The 25,687-nt window shown below is 39.5% G+C and overlaps 1 protein-coding gene across 1 annotated transcript; it reads right to left on the bottom strand.

The window, feature by feature from the left end:
* Positions 1-15,862: 15,862 nt before the first annotated feature.
* On the bottom strand, positions 15,863-17,053 carry LOC139742206 (jerky protein homolog-like). The gene has a single exon (XM_071652785.1). The coding sequence runs from the start codon at positions 17,051-17,053 to the stop codon at positions 15,863-15,865; it is 1,191 nt and encodes a 396-aa protein (XP_071508886.1).
* Between the last annotated feature and the right edge of the window lie 8,634 nt (positions 17,054-25,687).

The following is a 25,687-nucleotide window of genomic DNA, read 5'->3' as shown; positions in this document are numbered from 1 at the left end:
CCCCCCCCCCAAAAAAAAAATGTTTTGCAAGTCCGAAATGGCCATAGATAATGACATTACAGAGGCAATTATGACCTCAAATAGATCAACACTCTTTGCACTGTTCCCCTCAATGGCACTGTGCATGGCATACAGGACAAAATAATAGTCTTCGTCAGCAGATGGCTGTTTGCGAAGATCTACACATGTTTATGTAGCCTCCTACCGCATGAATCGCATCTGACCCATCACGCTGATGTGAAAAAGCACAGGCCACCATATCACATACACACACAGAGAAATTAGGGTTCTATTAGGGTTCTTATTTGCACCCTACGAGCAAATCTAACTAAGTGGCACCTTATAGGGTTCGGGATGGATGTAGAGGTGCAAATCCGAACCCTAAAGGGAGCCAAGTCTTAAGGGTTCGAATTTGGAACCATTCCATAGTCTTTCCCGAAAGCTGACATGTGGGTGTTGAATGGTGTTTGCTTAAAATGCCACACTATTTTTGGATATTATCGTATATTTTTATTTGAAAATATAACTACACGTTGTTAAAGAGTGACAGTGTCATCAGTAATACTGTACTAAAAAAAAATACTACTTGAATTAAACATTTGTTTTTTCTTCTCGCACCGGGATCAAGAATATCATTTCAATGACGTTATCATGGAGAGAAAGCAAACGAGTACAAGTACACGTATTATGCGTGCACGCGTGGACCATTGAGCACTTGGTCAATGGCAAAGCTAAATTCGCATGCGCACGCCACGCCGTAGGTCGCGCGGTATACGTACGTGCATACTACTGACGTTCCTCGTTTGGAATGGACAGACGACCGTGAGGTTTGGATGATGAATTAATCTTTTTGATGAGCCAAACGTTGTGAGTAGATAATTGTACTGTAATTCCGTTGAAAATATTTCACAGTAATCGATGATATGTGTGAATTATGCTCATAGAATGCTGAGTGGTGAAAACTGATGCGAAAGAGTTGTATCGAGGTACATGTGTACTAACATGTCAGAAGTGCGATCATACATACTGTAAAGCATAGCGAATAAGTCAATGAAAGTGCACGTTAATACGGGAAGCCTCAACCAAGGTACTAACTACGACCAACAGCCCCATATGCATAGCGTAATTACGCTATGCGTGTGGGGCTGCTGGACGCAGTTACCAAGGTACGTACGTAAATAGGTGACCGGATATAGTCGCATCATTTTCGTTAATGGGAATTATTACGTTTGAGCCGAGTTGAGGCTCAGTTGGATATTGGTTTCTGTGAAGTTGACAGAAAGAACGATGTAGGCATGTATGATGTGCCTAATGAAGAAAAATAGTGTTCCTGGTTCATTTAGGAGAATTTAAGACATGTATGAAGATTGAAGTCAGAAAATTTAGGTTGGCCTTGACTCCTTGTTGTCTATCAATGAAAATAGAATGTGTGTTATAAATTAGCAATGCCATAGTCACAGAGCATAAGCAATGATACACGATATGTGAATTTAGATAATATCCACTGGAGAAGTTGCATGTGCTAGACATGACATAAAATAAGTCACACAAACAAGGTATGTAAACGGTAAATCACTTCAGAAGTACAAATACTTGATCCCATACTTTAGCAGGTAGATATTCCAATATTGATTGTATGTTGAACTTTGTTTTATTCAATTACAGGTTGAACCTTGCTGATCCATGCTGATGCATGGTGTTAGCTTGGTCTCATACTGGGCCAAAGGGACCTGTGTTTGATTGATTATTTATCATCGAGTTCACTATGCATGAAGTTCAATGATGGTCTTCAGGATGAGTGATGCAGGTCAACCTCGAGAGACTGGTGAGCCATATAGGATGCCTGAGCTGGAGATGGAAGATGTTCAGGATGTCAATCCTGGTTCCTCGTTGAGTCAGTGTGGAAGCCATGCCAGTTCTTCTGAGAGTGATGGCCAGAAGGGCATACTATTTGGCAGCTGAAGCAGCTGCTATAGAAACGCATCAAAAACTAGAGCTTGAGGAGTTTCGACTTATGCAGCGTAAGATGAGATTAGCTATGAAGACCATGCTGCAGGTTGCTGAAGCAGAGGAGCAGATATACCTTGACTACTAGAACAAGAAGTTGGGAGTCGGCTTTCCTGTGAAAGCAGAGGATGAAACCTTGCTGTACCCAACTGAATGTGCCAACCAACCAGTACACACGAGTGCACCAATTTCCCTGACTAGAGAAGTAGCAAAAAAGTTATTTTCAAATTTTCTTTGACTTTTATCAGATATAGTGCAAAAGCCAATAAGATCATCAGCATCATGTAGTATCCCTGAACCAGGTTTGATGAAAGCCCATCAATTTTTCCGTAGATATATCCGTTCAGACCGGGAGACAGACAGGCAACCTGAAAACATATGCCTCCGGCACCATTCAGGGCGGAGGCATAATAATGAGACTCCTATATTGCATGTATGTTTAACCATATAAAATTTGAGACGGGCCACATTGAATCCCCCCCCCCCCCCATTAGAATTGCTAAACACCACGGCTCTAGAAATATCTTTCCATTTTAATCCAGAAAGTAATCACCTCCCTGTTTTTAGCCGAGGGTGAGAATAAAGCCACTCCATGAAATGAAGATTAGCATTTTTTTTTTTTGCAAAATGTATGTGAAAATGTCTAATTTCATAGATAACAGTAACTATTTATTCTGTCTTCTAAACTGTTGTCAGGTTATTCCCTTTCTTAGAATGCACTGGCCTTGAATATTAACAAGAATACTCTAAAGAAATATATGATAGAAAAATACAAGAGAACGAACTTGCAAATTACAAATTTAAACACAGTCTAAAAAGAACCTGACTTCTATTCACTTTTATCTTTTTTTTTTTGGGGGGGGGGGAGGGTGGATTATGGATGAAAATATGAATCTGCTAATGGATATGAAATACTCAAAGTATGCTTTCCATTATATTTCATACTAGATGGGGTTAGTTTGTATTGTTCATATTTTAGTTATTTCTTCACCATCGATAGCCTCAGTGCTTCAACAACACATGCACACTTTGAATTGATTGTTTAAGTAGGGAACAAAAAACAAAAAATAAGTCGCCTGCTGTTTTTTGTAGTAGACAGCCAGACAATGTATATCAATTTTGGGCAATCTCTGGCAATGCAATGCCATAAGTGGAGTAGCTTTGTGACACTTGACAAAAGCATGATTTTCTCACAAACCCTTTATGTATATAAGGATTGAAAAATAGAGTTTGTTCCAAAACCTGAGAAAGCTCAACATATCATATCTACTTTTTTTTGCATATAAAAGAACACTGGACTTCACTCTTTAAGAAGGCAGAAACTATTATCAATTCCTTACATACGTCAGTGACTTGTCAAGGAAATGTGCATGTTTTTCCTAAAAGAAAAAAAATTGAAATTCTTTTTAGGTTTTCCTTGAATTGTTCTATGCATGTGACATCATAAACTCTTCTCACTCTGCTGCGACTGCACAAATGATTTAAAGATTATTAACTTTTGAACTGAATGTCCGCTTTTCAATTTTTTTCTGATGTGTTCTAATAGTATAAGCCAGTTTGGGGTACCAGTTTGAGCATGTGCAGAAAAAGGTTATTTGTACCGAGAGACAGGTTGGTTTTTTTTAATTTCACTGAGATAAGCATCTGTAATGCTAGGATTATTCATGGAATCCTTATAAATGGTGCCTGCCAGTACATCCACTTGACAGCAAGCCTGGTATTTGGCAATGTTAACACGCAAAAAAAAAGTTTGTTAACATATTCAAAACAGCACTTAATAAAATGGATGATTCCCTAAGTGTTGATTGACGAACCATACTGGTCACTTCATCTACACTGGTTAGGTTCATTCTTTGTTTGAATATGAGTTCCATAAATGGCTATGGTGGGCAAGCTGCTGCATTATGTCACTTTGAATTGATTGAAGTGCCTCACCAACTGAGAAAAATGAAAGGTCAGTTGTACCTATGTGCACATGAGCTAACTCCGGACTGGCTTATTGCTGCGCATTCACTCAATCCACATGTAGGTCTATATGAAGGTGGACTTGCCCTCTAACTCTGATTATAATTTTAAGCTTTCTTTAAGTAGGTTGTATAAAGTGCTGATATATTTGTGTAAGGTTTGGTGAAAATTAAGTGTTAAAATGATTGGAAGAGTTGTGAGACTGTAACATCAACACTTGAGGTACTAGGTGTTTCAAAAAACATTTCCCACTTTTGATTCTTAATAATTCATAAACTATACATCAGATAACACTGTCATTGATATTAGTGATAGCTGAATAGTGTACAATTTTGTTGAAGGTGGTTTAAATATGAAAGCATAAATCAGTTTCATGAAATCCATGATTAATTTCACAGTTAGGTTCCAGATTTTGCTCTATTTTCAACCCTCTGTACAAAACTTCACTTTGCACAGGGGTCAATGGGTGTGTATGGGAGTGTGTGGTTAACACCCTGACAATGGTCCTAAACAATGGCCAGGGTTTCAATGCTTTATTATTTATTCATGAGAAATTCCACTATCACAACTAGTCTTTATTCAGCCTCTGGCAATATCTGTGTAAAGTGAAACGCCTGCCGATACTGTCGTTGAGTGGCGACAGTGCTCTCCCTACTTCTGAAAAACGAAATTCCAATGAATACCTTCTGTTCTGTCGTAAACAAGGTGACAGGAAGCAAAGAAAATCAGTTAGAGTATACACTTGTGTATACGGAGCCTTAAATAAATCTACTCTCAACTGTGAAACAAATCGCCCCAATGAAAAATGCTGCTGAACTCTTTACCAAAAATGATCTCTTTTATCGAAAAATCGACAAATTTGTCAGAATATTAGTAAACAGTTGTATTAAAATGAAAAACTTTAGATTATTTATATCCCAGATTTAGTGATATGTGAAGCAAAATTTGAAAATGATTGCCAGCTGGAAAGAAATGTGGTGTTTGCGAGCACATGATGGAAGCATGTGCTTACTTTTTCCATGTGCATGCATTTTACCCTTTATCGTGCATGAATTCAGACTAGCAGTGCCCAGGGCAATCAACATGAATTATTGATTAAGGATTCATGTGCCTGGGAGCGCGAGACTGACGCCGAGTCAACAGGTGGTTCAGGCATGTCCATTGTTCAGGGCCATTGTCAGCACACACTCACATACACATCATTGGTTCCTGTGCAAAGTTCATTTTTGTACAGAGGGTTAAAATTTGACCAAAATCTGAAACCTTACTTCAAAATCAATCTTAGATTTAATGAAACTGATTCATGCTTTCACATCCAAATTACCTTCAACAAAATTGTACACTATTCAGCTATTACTCATATCAATGACAAATTTATCGGATGAATAGTTTTTGGACTATTAATGATCAAAAGTGGGAAATGTTTTTTGAAACACCTAGTATTTCTCATGCATGATCATAAATCTCTGTAAAATATTGATGGTAATAGTAATAATAATAATAATGAGGATAGTAATAATAATGATAGTAATGATAATGATGATAATAGTAATAATAATATATTTTGCTTCTGATCATTATGCTCGTGATGGTGCCAATACCAATACCTGCTTTATGAATGTGAAAAATCGACTGCTCTTTACAATATTTTGAATGTTGGGGCTAAACTGCATACATTGTGTAATTATATTTATGGTCTACTGAGTACAATGTGCTTCTTGTTTCCATCGCTTGAAAAAAACAACAATGTATCAAAAAAATTGTTTTTAAACTTGTCTCACAAGACATATTCCTTCCTCTTTATGTCCAGTTTGTCATACCACTGATTGGTTAACCTTACTTTCCCTTTCTGAGATAACATTTTCTGTGGAATTGTTAATGTTAATTTGATGCAATGAAAAGTGTTTTCAGATGTGCTATTCTGCCCAAGATTTATAACTGGGACATATCTTTAGCTGTGTGCATAAAAAAGTAGCCAAATTTAGATGTTCATTCTTCATTTTTGATTCTTTTTTTCACCTTTCTTATCATTGGTGTAATTGTATATGAAAAACAAAATGTGAAGTATACTAATTGTATAATGGGGCACATTCGCAAGCTCTCAAGCTTGGAATTGGATGGAATATGTCAGTACAAGTAGTGAGTTTCAAATATATATGACAGAACTTTGCCATACCCTTCATTGTTTTGGCAATAACTTGTGTACGAGAAATCAGAGTTGACATATCGCTGTTAATGTCTAAGAGCGTCATAAAGGTGCTTTTGATTACCGTAAGATGTACCGGTAAATTCAAGGTACATATCTATGATCCATTCTAGAAGTAGAAGGACAATGTGAAAGATATTTGTCACATAGTTTACTATTACTCTGCACAAGCTTCAGGGATTTTTTAAAATAAATATAATTAGTGCTTTTTGTCAATGTGATAACTTCCTTTAAAAGAAGAAAAAGTAATCATTTGATGGAAAGAACGATTTTTTTTATTCAATGTACTGACCAAATTTCATACATTTTTGATTTACATTGCCCTTTTTATGACAAAATATGCATCTCGTATTAGAATTTGTAGAAATACAATGTATATTTGATGTTCACTTTAAAGTATACCATGAAAAAGAAAATTGCTGTTAACTTGTCCCTCTTCCATGAGACATATATTAAAATGTTATATGTAAGTATGCACTGTATTCATCATGTTTATGTTCTATTTGTTGTAGAATTTAAGTCTCTGACTTCAGTTTTCGAAAGATTGTGGATTTAATTGACTGAGAAACTGTGTGTAAATCTATGCATGCTATTTTGCGTCATGTCTGGAGTGTTACCTTAGGTAATTGTTTGTGAAGTCAGTGAAGGCATCCAGTATATAATTATTTTGGTTTAAAAAAAAAAAAGGTTATAATTTTCACCATATGGGGTGCAGAAAGGTAACCCTATATAGAGACGTGTGCAAATTGTATTGCATCCTATATTGCGGTGACTTTATCACCCCATAGGGTGCAAAATTACAACGATAACAATATGAACCATAATGGGTGCAGGTATGAGGTGCAGAAGGGTAACCCTGTATAGAGGTCCATATTTGCACCTTATAGGGTGTTGAATATAGGGTGCTAAATAAGAACCCCCCAAAATAGACCCCTAAATGGAGCCGCTGGTGTTACAACGATATGAACCAGAAAGGGTGCAAATTTGCACCTGAATTTTTGTTCACCCTATGGGGTGCAGAAAGGGAACCCAATGGAGGGGTGCAAATATGCACCAGATATGGTGTTTAATATAGGGTGCTAAATAAGCACCCCCAAAAATAGAACCCTAAATGGAGCCGCTGGTGTTACAACGATATGAACCCTATTGGGTGCAGAAAGGGAACCCAATGGAGGGGTGCAAATATGCACCATATATGGTGTTAAATTTAGGGTGCTAAATAAGCACCCCCAAAAATAGAACCCTAAATGGAGCCGCTGGTGTTACAACGATATGCACCCTCTAGGGTGCAAATTAGAACCGTAATTTCTCTGTGTGCACGTTGATGGCGTTTTGGAGACTGTGATTTTGTGATCAGCTGTCCTTGAACATAAGCTCGCATCGATACAGCCTTGTCACCAAGGAAGCTTGGGTTCACTCCCTTCACGATAGCTAGAGTATTCTGTAGTGTTAGAAAAAAAAAAAACCAAGGCAAAATATATCCCTTTTTTTTACGGAAAGGAAATGTTCATGAAATAATGTAGGCATAACTATTGTATAATATGAGTAATAGAACAACATTGGAGCATTCTGTCATCCACCCCATGATTATACTCATTGAGTTCCTAGCCATTTTAGTATAAGGTTCAAATTAGTGCACACAAACACTAAAGCACGTCCGTGCGCGTAAAATTTTCAAATGTTTGAAATGACCTGAAACGTGTAGCACGCTTAATTAGGTCATTTGGAGCAAAAAAAAAAAAAAAAAAATTGATGCGCGCGCACTCGCCTGGAATTCGTCTTGCACAGTATAGATTATGACATGTTAGTATGACCCTACCAAATTTCATTTAAAAATGACTTTTCATTAGGCGTTATCAATCATCTTTTTGGTAACTTTCATGATAACTATTACCATTCTTGAGATATTGGTGCCACAAGAAATTATGAAAAAAAAAAAGAAAGAAAGAAATTAAGTTTCTGACAATCACAAGGAGTGATCCGCTAATATAGCGGATCACTCAATAATATGACCATGAAGACGATAAAAGAAAATCGGAACTTACATATTTAAGCTCCATCCTATAACTATGGATAGTTACATTGGAAAAGAAACCAGCCCCTGGGCCGATGCCAGCATCTAACGATCCTCTGCTTTCTAATGGCCATGCAGAAAGAGTTGGAAAAGTCAAAGCGGCTTTTTTTTTAAAACTTTGGAAAGAAAGAAAATAAATACTTTTTTACTTTAAAGAAATGCTTGTAGAAAGTGAATGGAAGGAAATGTAAAATACAAAATGCAGATGTACCGAGTGACATATTAATGAATTCTAAATTTCATCATAAATTTTGAAGGTACGTATGTATACCTCATATTACTTCTGCATACATTTAAAGGTAGGAATTTGCTCTGAGCATCACGATTGCAGATAAAAATGTTCGGGATCTTCAAGCAACACAAGACATTAATGAACTGTAAGTTTCATTATTATCTTGAAGTGTACAGGTTTATTTGTTTTCCTTTATTTTCTGATTACCATATGATGGTAACCAATTACAAACAGTTACAACCATGGCATGGTAGAGTTTCAAACTCACAAGAATTTCTCACCAAGTTATTCCAGTTTCCATCTCATGCTTATGAAATATCTATGCTCAAGTTTGACAGCATGCAGTGGATGGTAATCCAGTAGGTCTCTAACATTCTTCACTGTTACTTCTTCAGTAGGCTGAACCTCATATGCTTGGAAGTGGCGGTTAAATGAAAAGGTATGCCAGACTTGAAGCACCAACCATAGGCGTGAGTCATCAAGTACCATCTGTAGGATCTTCCCGAACATGGGATCATTATCATCTTGATATTTCGCAACCACAACTATCTGATGTTTTGCATACCTTACTCCCCGAACTACACACCAATTAGGTATGAACACATCATCATACATGGCTACATGTGCTGCTTCTGACTAAGAGAAAGAGATAGAAAACACAAGAATAGAGATAGAGAATACAGTATGAAGGGAAGGAGACCAGAGAGAGAGAAAGCAATAAGAAAGGAAAAATGAAAAGGATAAAAGAAAAAGAAAGAAAAAAGGAGAGAGAATCATTAACGAGAAAGAAGAGATCCAGGAGTGAAGTCAATAATGCCACATTTTCATTTTCTGAATAAAGTGAACTTCCTTCTGGGAGGGCATATCTCAGCTGGCCATGGAGGAACACTAGAGGAATATGCACACACTGACTCTCTTTCTCTTACATCCATATATTTGTAGTAACGCACAACATGCTTGCTCCATGGAACGTGAAGAAAATGTTTCTACCAGAAGAAATCTAAATTGTAATTTTTTAAGTGAAACTTCTCACTTATGAGTAAACAAGTGTATGTCAATTTCTTTTAATTTTCTTTTTTAGTTTTGAACCAGGAAACCTTATTTTAAAGATTTGCATTATCAAAATTGTTACTAAAGCTGAAGAAAAGAAAATCATGCTTTTCATATCATCACTGAATTGGAACAGTTACAGGTAAATAGTTTAATGCATCAAACACGCTTTCTGTCTATGAATTTTATTGTCCCTATTATCCGTAAAGAGGGGGGGGGGAGTGGCCCTCCTTGATGTTTCATGTTTGAGTTTGAGTTTGAGTTTGAGTTTATTTATAACAACAACATATGTGCAGGAAAGTTTGAATACATGTTTATACATCAATATTAATACATAGCACATGTAACTGTTTAAACGATCTAAACAAAACATATTGATTATAATATATAATATATAATTGATAAATGATTATGTAATCTAAAACTATTAATCTAAAAAAAAGAGCTACAATATGGCAATGTTGTACACAATGAGGTTGCTAAAAGAACCAAGAGTTAGCACAGGTGCTAGTAGGTGTTGGTCCTTTTAAAACACGTATTACATAATGAACTATTGAAATACATTAAAAAATACTGTTATAACATTATTGGTTTGTAGTACCATTGTTTATACAGATTTAATGTGTTTTGCTAAATTATTTCGGAAATTTTTCCTGGTATTAATACGCCTTAATTTTTTTTTTTTTTTTGGCAAAGCATTCCACAATTTCACTCCTATGTAATATGTCTACGATATGAAAAGCTCTCGCCGCGACGTTTCATAATTTTTTTTTTCTTTCGAGTCTTGCAAATCTTTTTAATACCAAAATCACAATTCCCAGGCCCCTGGTTTCAAAGCGACACATTGCATAATATACAATGATTTTTTTTAAAATATATATATATATACAAAAAGAATTTTAAAACCAGAATTTTGCCAAGAATATTACACACAGATCTAGATAAAAAAATTGCATTTTTTTATAGTAATGCAGTGGTTCAGAGCAAAAGCTCTGATTTCATGTATAAATTAGCATAATTAAAACAACGACTTCTCAGAAAATTGCTTTGTGCAATGTGCAAATGGGCATGTGACTTCGACTCCACTGGAAATATGACCTTTAAGATGAAAAAGAATGTCAGAGATTTCTGAAAACTTCACTGCACATAGTGGTCAATACAAGGTAATATGTGCAAGCTGGACAAAGTGCTTCCTGGAAAAATGTTGATGGTCTCTGTACACATGGGCTTTGAAAGACGAATAATGTCTGAATGTGCGACAGCAGCCTTGGACACCACAAGGGAAGTCAAAATTCGCTTCATTCCTGTGTAATTTAAAGTTATCTGAATACCGCTTCAAAGAATCCGATGAATAACTGCAAAGCTTACAAATATACATAGATGGCTGAAGTGCACATAATCCATCTAGCGTTTGTCAGCAGGGCACATCTACTGAAATTGTCCACTGGAAACTACAGAAAAGAGAAAGAGATAAAAATAATAAATAGACGAGAAGTTTAATTCATTGGAAAAATATGCATGAAATTAAATTGTTCGTACATGAATACATTATTGCACATCCAGAGGAATACATTACATTTCTGCATGCCTCCGATCACTGTTACACTTAATAGTCCTTAACCTCATCTCACGATTATTACTGTTAGCAGGATTAAATGATCATATTTTACAGTGAATAGAATGAGGACGTTTACCAAACCATAACTTTTTGAAATTGGTTTTTCTTTCCTGGTACACCACTAATCATGAAAAAAAGAAAAAATATCCCTTTGCCCTGAAGGGTGCCACGGGAGGCATTATTTTATCATGAGAAGTCCTACAGCTGGGGTCCTAAAGCTATGCACCCTGAAAATATGAGCAATGCAACACTTTCAATGTGCCAAACTGTCGATGTGACTGAGGTATAAGAATTCCATCAAGGTATGCCCAACAGAATCAGTAATTTTCCTTTGTTCGTTGGAATTACGTTTAATTAGAAATCGGTAAAATTCACACCTTTCTATTTCAAAATCAAGATTTATTCACTTATTACATTACATGATTACATGTAAGGACTATGAGGACCCCTTTATTTTGCCACACAGAATTTGACCCCGGCACTGAAATCTAATTGAAAATATGACTTATTGATATTCATCCATCATAATTTTTAGTACTAATCAACTTCAGAATATGTAGAACCAAGATAAACATGTAAATGTGTAACAGAAATCAGTAAAAAACAATTATTCGTTGACATTTAGCTGCTGAAAAGAAATTGTGTAGCTGTATGTCCCTTACTACAACATTAAATTTTACAGAGGAATCACACTTACTTTTACTGTAATTTATTTTAAATGTTTAGTCACTTTAAAAAAAAAAAAAAACTTATGTGAAGGTGTCTAGTATATGTATCTTTAACACCCCCAAGCTCCCCCCAATAATATTTCTTCTCAAGATAATGTTCATATTTGAAGTTTTTTTTTTCTAATGAAAGTGAAAAATGGAAAGTTTCTGCAGAGTGCAGACAAGGGCACTGGCATTGCGCTGGGGGGGGGGGGGGATAATTTGACTTTTTTTCTGGGGGGGGGGGGGCAGGGGTGTGAGGCCTTGACCTCGAACCCCTACATATAAATGTAGGAGCGAATGTTCAGGGATTTCTCACAAAATTTTCAGAGTATTGGGCTCCCTCCCCCACAGTCACAAAATCCTAAATCTGCCGCTGCTGCCCTTTTCTATGCAGGCATGACTGACAAAACTTGATGAAACAAGGCCATCGGGATCAGGACCCAATATATGCATGCATTGTACATGTTCAAGCTTTATATGTGACCCTGCACCACAAAACAAACAAAAAATCGCCAGACATAAATTTCTAGTTAAGGGCAGATTCTAAAAGAGCAGACTCTAAGCTTTAAAATGATGTATAACTCAATTGAAGTGGACTCCCCTAACCTATCTAAATATTGGAAAGAAGGCACACACTCAGGAAAAGTGTGAACTGAGAAAAGAGGCTCTGTCAAAGTACAGTGTCTATCCAAGCGCTTAATAGTAATCTTTACCAAGCTGTACTAGCCGTGCCATGAAAGGGACACAACACAGGATGTAAACCACTGGAGCAACAACAATGAAGGGATTATCAGATTAAGCTGAAATTAAACACGTTGTATTAGCACATTCTGCCCATTATTAACGCTAACTTTCAAAGCAGTAGTGTTATCCTTTCAAAAATTATCGGACTTGAAAGTGAAGAGTGTGCAAAGGATTTTAAGACATGAAAAGTCATCTCTAAGTCACACCTGATTATTCTACTCTTCCCCGAAAAAGAGTTGTAGAAATACTGCTAAAAACACACTTTCCCATTCATGTTAAGGTGCCAAACTGAAGAGTAATGTAAAAGAAGGATAGTTCTTTCAGAAAATATGAAAAACTCAAGTTTGGCTTGATTGATCCATTTCACCTCTTTTGAGTCCTTACTTAAAATCAAGGGGTGCGATTTTTTGTTTGTTTTGTGGTGCACGGTTAGCTTGTACTCCGCAATACCTTTTATTTGTGAATAGAGGCTTCCATAGCTTTTGTGAAATTGCAGGGACTGTCCCACGACAGGAAAATAATAAGTTGAATTCAAAAATTCACTTTCAACTCTGAAAAATTAAAAAGCAATATAAGAGTTGAGGACTCACTGAGCAGCTGAATCAGGACTTCAGGTCTAGCAAATCTTAGAAAATCAAACCATGCTTAGAGTTAGACTCAAGACTGCAGCAATTCTGTCTGGGTGCTAATGCCCTTTCGCATCCAGCCCAGAGTGATCACCAACATGTATTGCATCTTTCACCTCAATTTGAATCACATCGGACAGAGGGAAGCCTCCATTACGGCTCTGATGTCGGTGTCGTCGGTTTGTCGCTCAGCACGGTCTCTCCGCTGTGTACTTTGTGTGCGATGCGTTTAAGCTGAAGCTAGCATTTAGCAATCAAAATTTAGGCGAATGTGTATCCAACATGTACGTAACACTGAGATTTTATACTAACTTCAGCATACAGCAGAGAGATCGTGTTCAGCGATGACACTGACGGAGAGTTCCGTCGGCCTCTATCTCACTTGATTCAAATATATACTTGATTCTGTTTGTATAGTATGTGTACGTATATAGGCCTATTGTTTGTTGGTTTTAATATTGTCTTATTATTTTTTGTGATACTGTTGTAACGTGACACAATATGTACTCTGTTCTATAGCGCCTTGAGTATCTTTTTTAGGTAGAAATGTGCGCTTTATAAGAGTCTCACTATTATTAAAAAGAGGTGAAAGATGCGATACATGTTGGTGATTACTCTCTGAAATTTTGAAGAAAATTCTTTCACGGATGCGGGCAGGATACGAAAGTGCATTAGTACCTTCTGGTTCTTCTGACAACTGTAACAGTGAATACTTGACCCAGTCCCACTCAGGCATGCATAGTCAGGAGTGAACGATTTCAGCGGTTATCTTAGAAGTTGTCAGAACATACATAAAAATGCACATATGGGACTAGATTCTAAATGTAAACAAGTAATGAATGCACATTTAAAGGGAAGCAGTCCTGAGATTTTCACTGTAATGATAATTAAGAAGAGTAAAAAACATAACCTTTCACCAGTTTATACGCGTGGAAATGAAAAACTGTCTCCGTACGCGATTTTTGAAAAATAATTCCTGCAAGCGATCTTGTAAGAGCCGGCAAAAATATGGTACGTCATGCATGCCCTCCTCACCAAGTTGACAGCCGTGCCTCTAAAAACCATTTAAGTGTTGAAATGATTAGTTGCAATTTTATCATATAATGTGAAAGTTTGTGGTTTTATTATTTCAAACAAAATATTTCAAGCTTAGATATATATAATGCATGAAAAATTAATATTGTTAACATAACTTTATATGTATTTTTAAACCAAATATACCATGAACTTGACATCAAATAGGCACGGTCCTTTTCTAGCTTCCGTCCGTGTTGCATACTTCTTAGCGTACAAACCACTCTCGCGCGCGAATACTAATGTACACAGTACTCCGTCTTGCTGATTTTGGCGTTCAAACCAAAGATAACCTGTGCATGAGAGAGTCGAATTCTTCAAAGAAAATATTGTTTGTATCTCAATATTTCTGTAAGTAGTCAGATATCGCCTTTCTTCGAAAAAAACAACAACAACTACGACGTGAGCCGGGAAGGGTAAACACAGAGGGTCGTAGGGATATGATTTCGCTCCACTTTGCCGTGCATGTCCAGTCGGCACTGGCAGCAGCTAGCTCAGTGGCACTGTCCTGCAGTCCAACCCCGGCTGCAGCCCCACGGTAAATGAAACTTAACTAGCCACTTTCCTTACCTCTCTACGCTTTTTTCCCTCGGTTCTCTTCGAAGTCGATGCTCGAGGTGTTTCTGTTTTATAACTCATGTGAGCAAATGGTCGGGATTGCATCTGGCTTCAGGAGTTTTCTCGGTTTATAACCGAGGGCCACAGCCTGCCGGTCCACGTAAAAACATCGCTTCTCAAATGGTCCACGCACAGGTAGGTCACAACACGATATCGAGATTTTGTAGGCCCTAAGTTTCTTATGTTCGGCATCGTTGTACCGAGATTTCCCAGCTATACAGCCCACCTTTCACGATACTTTTGATGGTCTGGGACGGAAAAAAGGATTTTCCTGGGAAATTTTCTGCACGATTCGAGCAAAACTGAGTACTAAGATAGCCTGACCAGACGACGCTGAATGCGGTCGCCCCTATAGTGTACTAGCAGGCCTGTAGCTGTGTAGAACCGTTTCTACCTACAATATGTACGTACTACTACTAGAACATGCATGAGCGGCGACAGGGCTGCTGCAGCTGCGCTTGTGATACACTGGAAAAGTGTGAAGGGCAAACCGCGTACGGGGTATCTACCGTAGATCTAGTTGTACCGTCCACACGTGTACTGTGCGAATATAATACACAATACACACACACACACACACACACACACAACGCAGAAACAATGTCTTCATGCATCCGGGTAACTAGGGAGCGTACGGATAACGAGCAGAACACGGCTGGGAAGAGTTGTGCCTTGGTGACATCTGACTCTCCGCCAGGATTTGCTCATTAGCATAATATTCACCATGCAGATTCACACTTTTTCAACCAAAATTTACGAGCTTATTTGGTGATTTGAAAGTTTGTTTTCGGTGAAAGTAGTTCATTGGAGGTACCAACAACATATTTTTTTTTTAAATTTCGTGAGGACTGCCTCCTTTTAACTGTTAGTACTGCCGCTGTTTGTTTTGACACCTCGGAAAGCATTGGTATTAAAGGTGCATGGTCCCGGTGTTTTAGTCAAATGCCTACTTCTTTGTCGCACTCCATCCATTCTTGGATTTTGTCTGTGGAGCATTCAGAACTGTCAGGGAGCTGGTGAACTAGAGCTACCACTTCTTCATCTTGCTGTATAGCATCATCCTCTGACCTTTCTTCGTCAGCAATTTCTGGTCCAAGTTTCAGCTTCTTCCAACACTTGCTGATGGTGCTTGCCTTGACGGCATCCCAGGCGGCAGCTGACATGTAGACAGCGTCCTTCAGATTGAGAGATTTGATGAAGTCCACTATGCCCGCAGCGGTATCTTCCGAGTCAGATGAGATGATTTTCTCGATGAGATTTTTCCGGTAGATCCGTTTTGTCGTTTCCAAGATTCCTTGGTCCATGGGCTGAAGCAGTGGAGTTGTGTTGGGTGGCAGAAAGACGCATCTTACCTCGCCATCATCAGATGTCATTTGTTCAGCCTCGGGGTGAGATGGAGTATTATCGAGGAGAAGAATGGCCTTTTCTGGGAGACTTTTCTGGCCCTGATGGTTGCGAACGGCGGGAACAAAGTTTTTGTAGAACCAATCGCTGAATATCTCGCCATTCATCCATGCATTCTTTTGGCTCCGGTAGATCACAGGGAGGGCGGCCATGTTGATGTTTTTGAAGCATCGTGGATTCTTCGACTTGCCGATGAGTACGAGGGGCAATTTGTGTGAACCTGTTGCATTTGCCGTTGCTAGAAGAGTGAGGCGCTCCGTGCTTTTCTTTTGCCCTGGTGCAGTCTTCTCTTTTGGTCCAACAAGTGTACGGTGTGGCAGCACTTTCCAGTACAGGCCTGTCTCATCGCAATTGTAGATCTGTTCCCTAGAAAGTTCTCCATCAGCTATGATTTCCTCCAGCTTGTTCAAGAACGGATCAACTGCAGGTGGATTTGCAGAGAGAATCTCCCCTTGGACGGATAATCCACGAATTCCATGCCTCTCTTTGAACTTCTGAAGCCATCCAGCTGACCATTTGAAATCTGGGCTTCCTCCAATCCCATCACTGAGATAGGCTTCATTGAACTTCAGAGCCTGTATCTTCAGAAATTCTCCAGAGATTGGTGTATTGCTGCCACGCTGTTGCAGAAACCAACGGTAGGTTGCTTGGTCAACGGTATCATTGAATGCAAGCCGCATCATCTTGCGCTTGCCTGACACTGCATAGGCAGATGTTTCTGACATGTATTTTTCTTTATTGAATCTCTGTGCTTGTAGATGTCAGAAACTGTACTTGTTCCAACTCCGTATGATTCAGCAATCCTCGCCTGTGTAGCTCCTTTCTCTATTCTAGAGATTATCTCGAGCTTCTGGTCCACATTTAAAACAACGCATTTGCGTTTTGGGGGCATCGCAATGAGGAAAAAACACTCTTAATTCAAAGAAAGTGACTGCAAAGTGAACGAAAACTTTACACGAGGTGATCAAAAACACATTGCAAATTCAGTTTGATTTTAGTGTGCACGCGCATGTAGCTAGCCATGGGGCCAGACTGCAGTCTAGAGCTGTGAACATTGCGCGTTATGATTGGATAAAACTATGGCGTGATTGTGTGTGCAATTTGTGAATGGAGCGTTTTGTATAGACGTAAACATGATGATACACTGATCATGACAAATCGCCCAATGCGGCAGACTGCAGCAGTCCAGCTACAATACAACGTGTACCTAATACCGTACCGGGCCCAAGGTAAAAAGTGATAGCGCGCGCATTGCGATTGGGTTGCTCTCTTCCCCACACCCTCTCTCCCTCTCTCTTTGTGTGTGTACTGTGTGTGATCAATTTTTGAGTGTTTATTATCATTCGTTGCTCAGCCAGCGACTCGAAACAATGCATGTCTATCTAGTCATATCGGCGGCTGTGTGTGGACCTATACAGGCTGTATGTGGCAATGCGATATGAGAGGACTCGAGCGCATTATCTGTCCATGTTCTTGCGATGATTTGGGGATGTTTAAATGTATGAAGGTAAGCAATTTGGAAGGAAATTTGATGTAATGTATGTTAATCATGTTTGAAGTAATATGTAATTCATGTGTGTTTGTGTAGGAGTTCTCAAGGAGTTGGGAATCCCCCTTTCCTCCCGTAACAAGATTGCGTCCGTATAATAGAGAGATCCGGATAAAGGGAGGCCGGATAATAGAGGCTGAACTGTAGTACTTTAGTCAATAAACGTAAGTGTACCGATACGTATGGAGCATTTGGCTTGCCATAGACGTTCATGCGGTCATTTTTCAAACGAAGGCGGCGATGAATTGGTATGCGGGGAGCGCTGCAAGGAACAGGGATGCCAAGTTCCAAAAATTTTTATGAGTGAGATTTTCATGACTCGGCATCGTTCGGCATCTCGGCGCGCGAATGTGCGCGCAAGCGAGGGTGTAAGAGGGGTTTTTCCCCCTGTGGCCTCCCACGGTAGGGAGCTTTTTCAATTTTTAGCCCTTAATGGTGCGATCAGGTGCATACTTAAGTGACCATTTTTTACTTATTTTGAAAGACGTAAGAGAAATATACTCAATTGCAACTATCACTTGAATCTTTTGAGCTATGCTCCTTATTCATAGGCTCAAGTTGCAGACTTCGCCAAATGCGTGAGAAAAATGGGTGCCATGCGTGAGATCGTGAGACAGACCCTAAATGCTTGAGTCTCACGCAGAATGCGTGAGACTTGGTAGCTCTGAAAGAAGTGGAGGAAACAACCAGAAAACAGGAGGAAACAGTTGAAGAGGTGAGTCAAAAATGTTTACTGATTAATCCTGTGTACATTTTTTCCCAGATTAGTTTGCAAACCAAGCTGGAAAAAATAATAACCATTTTTATAGCGTATGTATCAATGGTGTCTGTCTAAGAAGCGAAAAACTGACCCAGCAAATGTCATTATTATAAATGAGAAGTTTTTCGCGGAATTGGACATACTTGTCGGGCAAGACCTAGCCTAGCTGTTCAATCCAGACTTCTGTTCTATACTACCTTCCTCAAGTTTGAGCAGCACCTTGGAAAATTCGCAATCTGAAGTGGTGCATCCGGAATTTGATAATATCTTCTGTGGGTCCGGATATCATGCCCAAGAAATTTTGCTAAGACATCTATTAGTATTTCATTGTCCTGCATACACAGCGCACTTGCTGTAGTGCCTATATCGCACAGCGTCTAGTCGGGCTAGTGCAACTCGGTGCTCGGCTTCGAATGTGCACACAGGTGTGCATGGATACAGCAGAGGAGCCTAACGTTAGACTTTACCGCATGGCCATGGCTGTGGGGGCGATTGTGAATGGGTTTGGTATGGTGTGTAGTCGTAGATAGAGCTCTCAAATTCAGATGCATAAAATCTTTTTCCTGACTCTAGTGGGTTTTTTAGTACAAACGAAGGACGATAGCGTCGGCAGCGCGATGCGCTTTGTCATCCCATTCCAGAATTCACGCACTAGTCGTGTGTTCACAATTAGTCATCTTTGACCTAGGTCTCTAGTCTACAGGGCATACAACTGCTATAAAAAATTTATTTACAGTAACAGAAATCTATAATATAATTGTCAAGACATATTTTATTAAAAAGACACGTTTTGGTTGAAAAAAGCGCGAGGATATTCAAATACTCTCACGACCATCAGATACGTTCAATGCGTGTTGAGCATTAGGTGTACGTAGGGCGCGCGTTTGGTCGAAAAGTGGACCCCAATTTTGGCTTAAAACTCACCTTTCAAACCTTTTCGCGGGTTCATCCTGGGAATAAATCCTAACAAATTTGGTATCATATGAAAGGTTGTGGTAGTCTTCTTCTTGTCCTACGCCGAGTTCAGATATCAAGACGTATTGCTACCTAAATTCAGATTGAAACCCAAACATCGCTATAACTCAGGTGTTCCGCCGACTGAGTAACTCGGCCAGGGTACTGTAGAATGATTCAATGGTGCTGAATCCGAAAATGACGTTAGTTTTTCGCTTATTCAACAGGATGAACCCACGAAATGGCGATTAAGATACTACTGTCAGCATAGCAACGGCATCAGCGAACAAAGCGAGGTGGGGCCTAAAACCTTTGACATTTGGTTACACACCACGCCTCATATGGTTACGGCGCGCACTTACGCGAAGTCCCAGACAGTCACATGATCGCGTAAGCGGTCACATGAATGACCTGACGCGAAAGTTTGCACTTCGCGGGTGCGCACGTGAGTTCAAGTACATACAGTACTATAATGTACGTGCCAGATTCTCTAACCACATTCGTTTGTTTTGCACGCATTGTGAATACGACGTTCAGCCCGGCGCGGCGGCGGCGGCGCGCTGCACGCCCGGGCATGCTCGGCACGATGTATGCATAATGTACGTAATTGTAACGGTATAAGTATAATAATGTACGCGCTTCAGCGCGGATCGACATAAGAAGCTATTGAGTGCGTTGTGTCTTCTGTAACCTATGTATTGTCTCTCGAGAATTCCACTTTTTAAGCTATTTCAATGTAAAATTCATTCATGATGACAAGGTCTCCGCTGACTCTCCGTAGTATTGATTAAACCGACACCATGCATCAAACTCAAGATTTCGAAAGCGAAGATCTGGTAAGTAATTTTCTGTCAAGTTTTGAGAGGAGCGCTCAGCACAATGTTACGTACAGTGACATCCATGCGTTTTTCAATCACTAAGAAAACTACGTCGAGAGTCAGTGGAGGTCTTGTGAAGATGATGAAGTAATCCTCCCAACAGCAGAATTTACCGAACAATGCCTGGGTGCATATGTCAGGGAGGTCAGGTGGGAGGAGTTACCTGTAACACCGGAAGTCAAATCCATCTAGGTAATTCAAAGAAGAAGACGGGGAAAACTTGTCGTACAGGGAAAGGTGAGAACGTGGTTGGCATGTTTTATCGTAATGTTGTGGAGGCTGGAGAGTCATGTTCCAAGATTGGAATAACGGAGGGGGATGTGCAGGCGGTGTTGGGAGGGGAATATGATGATGAGAGGAAGGGATGGAAATCTCTCACAAACGGGGTGGTTCTCGAGTTGTACGTATGGGGGAGGAAGCGGGATCTTTCTACAGAACATTTAAAGTAGGCACGCATAGAAATCTAAATTATGCATAAACCAGGGTCATATATACCTCATTATAACGAGGAAGTACCATAGATTCCACCTAACCACGTTTCGAATTCACCTAGAAACGCTTACCAATGATAGGCCCTTAATAAAACGAATAACTAGTTTTAATAAAGCCAGAGAACAGCTCGTTTGTACTCTCAGCGGGGAGATGACGTCACCGTGATGAGGCCTCGATCTTATGCGAGAGAGCGAGCGCGAGCTAGCGCTAGCTAGCGTATAGCTAGCTGTATACAAAGCCAAGCTAATACGTGTAGGATGCGAAGCCGACTAGACTTTCTTGTTGAAAATGGCAGAAGGTACCTCTGACTTGGATATCGAGGACCTCATTTTGGAATGTGATCCAGATTCGGAGGATTCGTTTGATGATTCGGACTCTTACGATAACGACCATGGGGAGATAGGCGAGTACGACGAAGATGAAAGTGACGTCGAAGGATCATCAGGCAGTGCAGGTGCAGTTGAACGCCAGCCTGTACCGTATCAAAACGAGCCTCTTCCTCGCAATCCCGCCGTGGCTGGCCGGGTAGTGAAGCGGGAGAGAGATGGCGACGAAGGCGCGGGTGAAATCGATCTCCGCAGTAGACTTGACCCAGCTAATGTTCAAAATTGGCAAGTTTTAGCACCATTTGTAGCAGATTTCATATCAAATTGAATAATGTGAAATGTGAGTATGTATTAGCCCAGCCACAGGCCATCAACATGAATTTGGGAAAGTATCAGAGTATAGAGACCTTTCAGTTTCAGTTCAATAGAACTTGAACAAGATTCAAGAAGTTCGATTGTGAGATTTTGAGTTTGGAATGAGAGCAAGGGCCTAGCTGTTAGCAATTCAATTAGCATGACTTTGTCTGAGCTAGGGCCTAACTTTTTAGACTATGCCAAAATGGGGAAATTAGCAAAGGTAGTTTTGTTGTTGAATCAAGATATCTGGCCTCAAAATGCATTTTTGATTTGGATTTACCAATTAATACCCCTTGATTTTTTAACGTACGCATACAGGCCTTAATTGCATAGCCAAAAGAAATAGTACAGTATTGTAAGAAATTTAAACCCATAATACCCCACCCCCCAAAAAAAAATAATAATATAGTAAACAAAAGGTCAACATGTACAAGGAAATATGTAAGAAATTCACACAAAAATGCATGAGACAAATTAATGATACTGATTTTTTCCCTGTAACTATTTGAATGTTAAAACGACCTTGGTGTTAATACGACCACCATGAGATTTATCTCGACCACAAAAACATTGAAAATCCATAAAGCAGATACCTTACCTGCAAAATTCAGCACAGAAACAACAGGGCCTGCAGCACAAGGGCCTCTAGCGACAACGCTAGACCTTGGAGTCTGGACTTTCGTCTGGACTTTCTTCAAGTTCTGGCAGCAATGCTAGGGCAATTCGGGGTATGTATTGCATACGAAACGTTTACGCTGTGCCTATTATTAGCGCTGTGCACGTACAGCTGTCGACGGAGCGGCGAGTAGAATCTTCTCGGTCCTCGACTGCTCACTAGTCCTAGTCCTAGTCCTAGTTCTAGTCTAGAGTCTATATGTACTGAGTGCCGTTTTCTTCTAACTAGGCGTAAACCGTGATTGCCGTTGACTATTTTTTGGATTTAGATTTTAAAAATCACTCAGTCCTCATCTTCGTTAGATAGTTTGAACTGTGATGTCGAACCATTAACTATCGCTCATCATCAATGCATAGTTAGTGCAACGTTACTTTTTTTTTTACACACAGTTTTCTATGGGCTGCACGTTCGGACAATGATGCCAATTTCATTTTGCATATCTGGGATATTCCCCACAAATTTGATCTAAATAAAAAGCTTTAGAAGAGATTCCTTTAAAAAATTAATAAATATTGTTTAACATGTTTATTTCAGCTCCATATTGCAATTTTGCTAAATAACAGTTTTTGCAGTACTTCGTGTGAGATTTCATCAGTAAATTGACATGTGTAGAACCTTTCTAGTTCGTTTTGCTACAGTATGTCAGTACGTATTTTCTGTTGGCGCAAAAGGGCCGATAACAATATTTGAATAGCGGAATAGAGATGGCCGTGTGTAAGCAAAGGCTTACACAGAAATGAAATAAAATCACACAAAAGAAATATCAAAGATTCATTTTCTTGTGATCTTCATTGATTGCATTTCATATAAACAGAAAACATCATCCAGGTGAATAGGTACAATGTTCCCACAAACGAAATATCGCAGACGATTGTACACAGGTAAAATAATGACTTACTGATATCAAAAAGCTTGAATTTCCACGGAAATGTTATATTACTTTGATAATCCCGTAGTTCTAAATCAGAACGTTACAGTGACAGATTTGATTTTACTAAACTTCCGAGTTTCCTGACGATGAGGCGATCGCGAGCAGAAAAACAGAGATCTACAGTCTAGCAATGCATATCATATGCATGCAGCTAGCTAGCTGCAGCGTGCGCGTGCAGGCTCGATACGGTGACGTCACATTCACAGCCGTTTCCAGATCGACTCGCTCCGTGTCTGGTGCCTGCCCCGAGTTGTCCGACAGAGGGCGATTCTTTATGCGGGCCTACTTTAAAGTCATTGATTAGGGGATTTTTTGATGTTGAGTGTACCATGAGTCGTAGCAGACTGAACAAGAAGATCAAACAAATCATGGGAGAAAGCGAAGAAATGAGGAAAACAAAATCGAAGATGATGAAAAGAGAGGAATTTCTGGGGAATGTGTTCATCAATGATGATTGTACTGTTCGACAACCCAAGAAACCATGTGTGAAGAAGGTTGAAATGAGAAGTTACAAGACAAAATCACATCAAACGGACTGTAGATATAGCTTCAAGAAACAACGAGACAAGTGCGTAGATGGGTACAAGAAAGAGGTGGTAATTTTTAAAGACAGACTCAAGAGAGTCAATGAGAAGTTACATGAATGTAAGATGAATTTGGCTAAATCACTTGTACAGAACAACAATCTGAAGAAACAAAATCAGAGAAAGAAGAAAATGTTAGAAGCGAGAAAACTCCGGATTTTAAAGATGGCAAGAGAGTTCGAAGTAAAAAGGAGAAAGATAACAAAGTATGAAAAGGAACTCTGTAAACTTGGAAAATGTGTCACAGAAAAGACAATACTGAAAAGTGTGGATAAAATGAAGAGGAAGAGAAGACAGTGTAAGATGGTGTACATGAAAGGGAGAATGAGTATTCTCAAGAAACTCAAAAAGGAAAACAAAAACCTCAAAAAACAGGTTAGCAAATTGAAGAAAACTGTTCAGAAGTACAGTGGAGAAGAAATGACAGTTGACGTGAAGGATGGGGCAAGGTATAATGAGGATGTAAGGAAAGTATACAGGGACTTAACCTGTAACTGGGGTGTAATTTACAGAAACGCGGAGCACGTAACACGAGTATTAAATTTTGGAGGGATTGGCAAAATTTCAGCCAAGTGAATTACCGAAAAAAGACTTCGCGGGGGATATTGTCACTGAAGCTCGCACACTCAGTCAAATCCAAGTAGCCGATACGCTTTTAGGGGACTCAGGGTCGAGACTAACCCTTGAGGGCGACGGGACAACCAGGGAGGGGCACCACTTCGAAGCATTCGATGTTCACACGGGGGATGGGGAGTGCTTAGTAATGGGGATAAGGGGGAACAGCGGAGGAGACTCTAGAAACAATGAAAATAGTACTAAAGGATGTCTGTGACGCTTGGGGGGGGGGGGGGAATGGGAGGGAAAAAGAAATAATTGCAAAGATCAAAAACACAATGAGCGACAGGTATAATGTCATTGTCCAAAAAAAAAAAGTTCAATAAATTACTGCAGACATATAGAAGGGAGGTATTACCCACAGTTGTTCGGGAATGGGGGCAATTTTCTGACAATCAGGACAAAGGAGGAGACATCAGATCTGTACCCAAAACCATTAACGTATCCGTGGACGCGATTTCGGGCTTTTGGATAGACTAATGCGGACCAAGCCAAGTGCAACGACCTTTGCCCTTGAAAGTATCATAATGTACGGTAAGAACAGAACTGGAAAATGGTTGGAAAAGTTGGATCCGGAGCGCAGGGAGGTGGTACTGGAGATGGCGAGGAAAATCAAAACATAAACAGCGACAACAACACGCAAAACGAGCGGCAGCTCTGTGGGAAGAGCGGGAAAGGCGTCTTCGGAAAAAAAAGAAAAGTCGACTGGATAAAGAAGAAAGGGATCGGGTAAAAAGAGAACAAATCTATGAAGAAGTAAGAAAGATATGTGGGGGCATTTGGTTGACTGAAAAGGAACTTGAAAAGGTGCCAGAGAAAATATGCACAGAAAAGAAAAAGATGGAATTGTTGAAATTACAATTGAAAGCCCGGAAGTTTGTGTTAGGGGACAAAAATGAAAGTGGAATTCTCAATGTAACGCAAAAGGGAAGGACGAAGACAAGTGACGAGCTGAAAGGCCAGGTTGTAACATTAATACGTAAAAACAGAGAAATGCAAAAGGTATATGACGATGAAGCTAGGGAAATAAGTGATGTTATGTGTGCCCCTGATGCAAAATTTAGCGAAGAAAAGAGTTAAACGAGGACAAGAAATGGGGTACAACAGTTTAGTTCAGTTTAGTTGGAAAACTAGTGAATCACTTGGTGGTCAGTGATGCTAGAGAGGAAAAATGGCATGCATTACAATAGCAATTATTTCTAGCAGGTCCCAAAATAGCATGCACTTTACATATCTA

Source organism: Diadema antillarum, unplaced genomic scaffold (genome assembly GCF_040938485.1).
Source record: "Diadema antillarum isolate AM-2024a unplaced genomic scaffold, OU_Dant_1.0 scf00000032, whole genome shotgun sequence".
In the NCBI taxonomy this organism is placed as follows: domain Eukaryota; kingdom Metazoa; phylum Echinodermata; class Echinoidea; order Diadematoida; family Diadematidae; genus Diadema; species Diadema antillarum.
The sequence above is the reverse complement of the archived record's forward strand: the minus strand, read 5'-3'. Positions and strand labels throughout refer to the sequence as shown.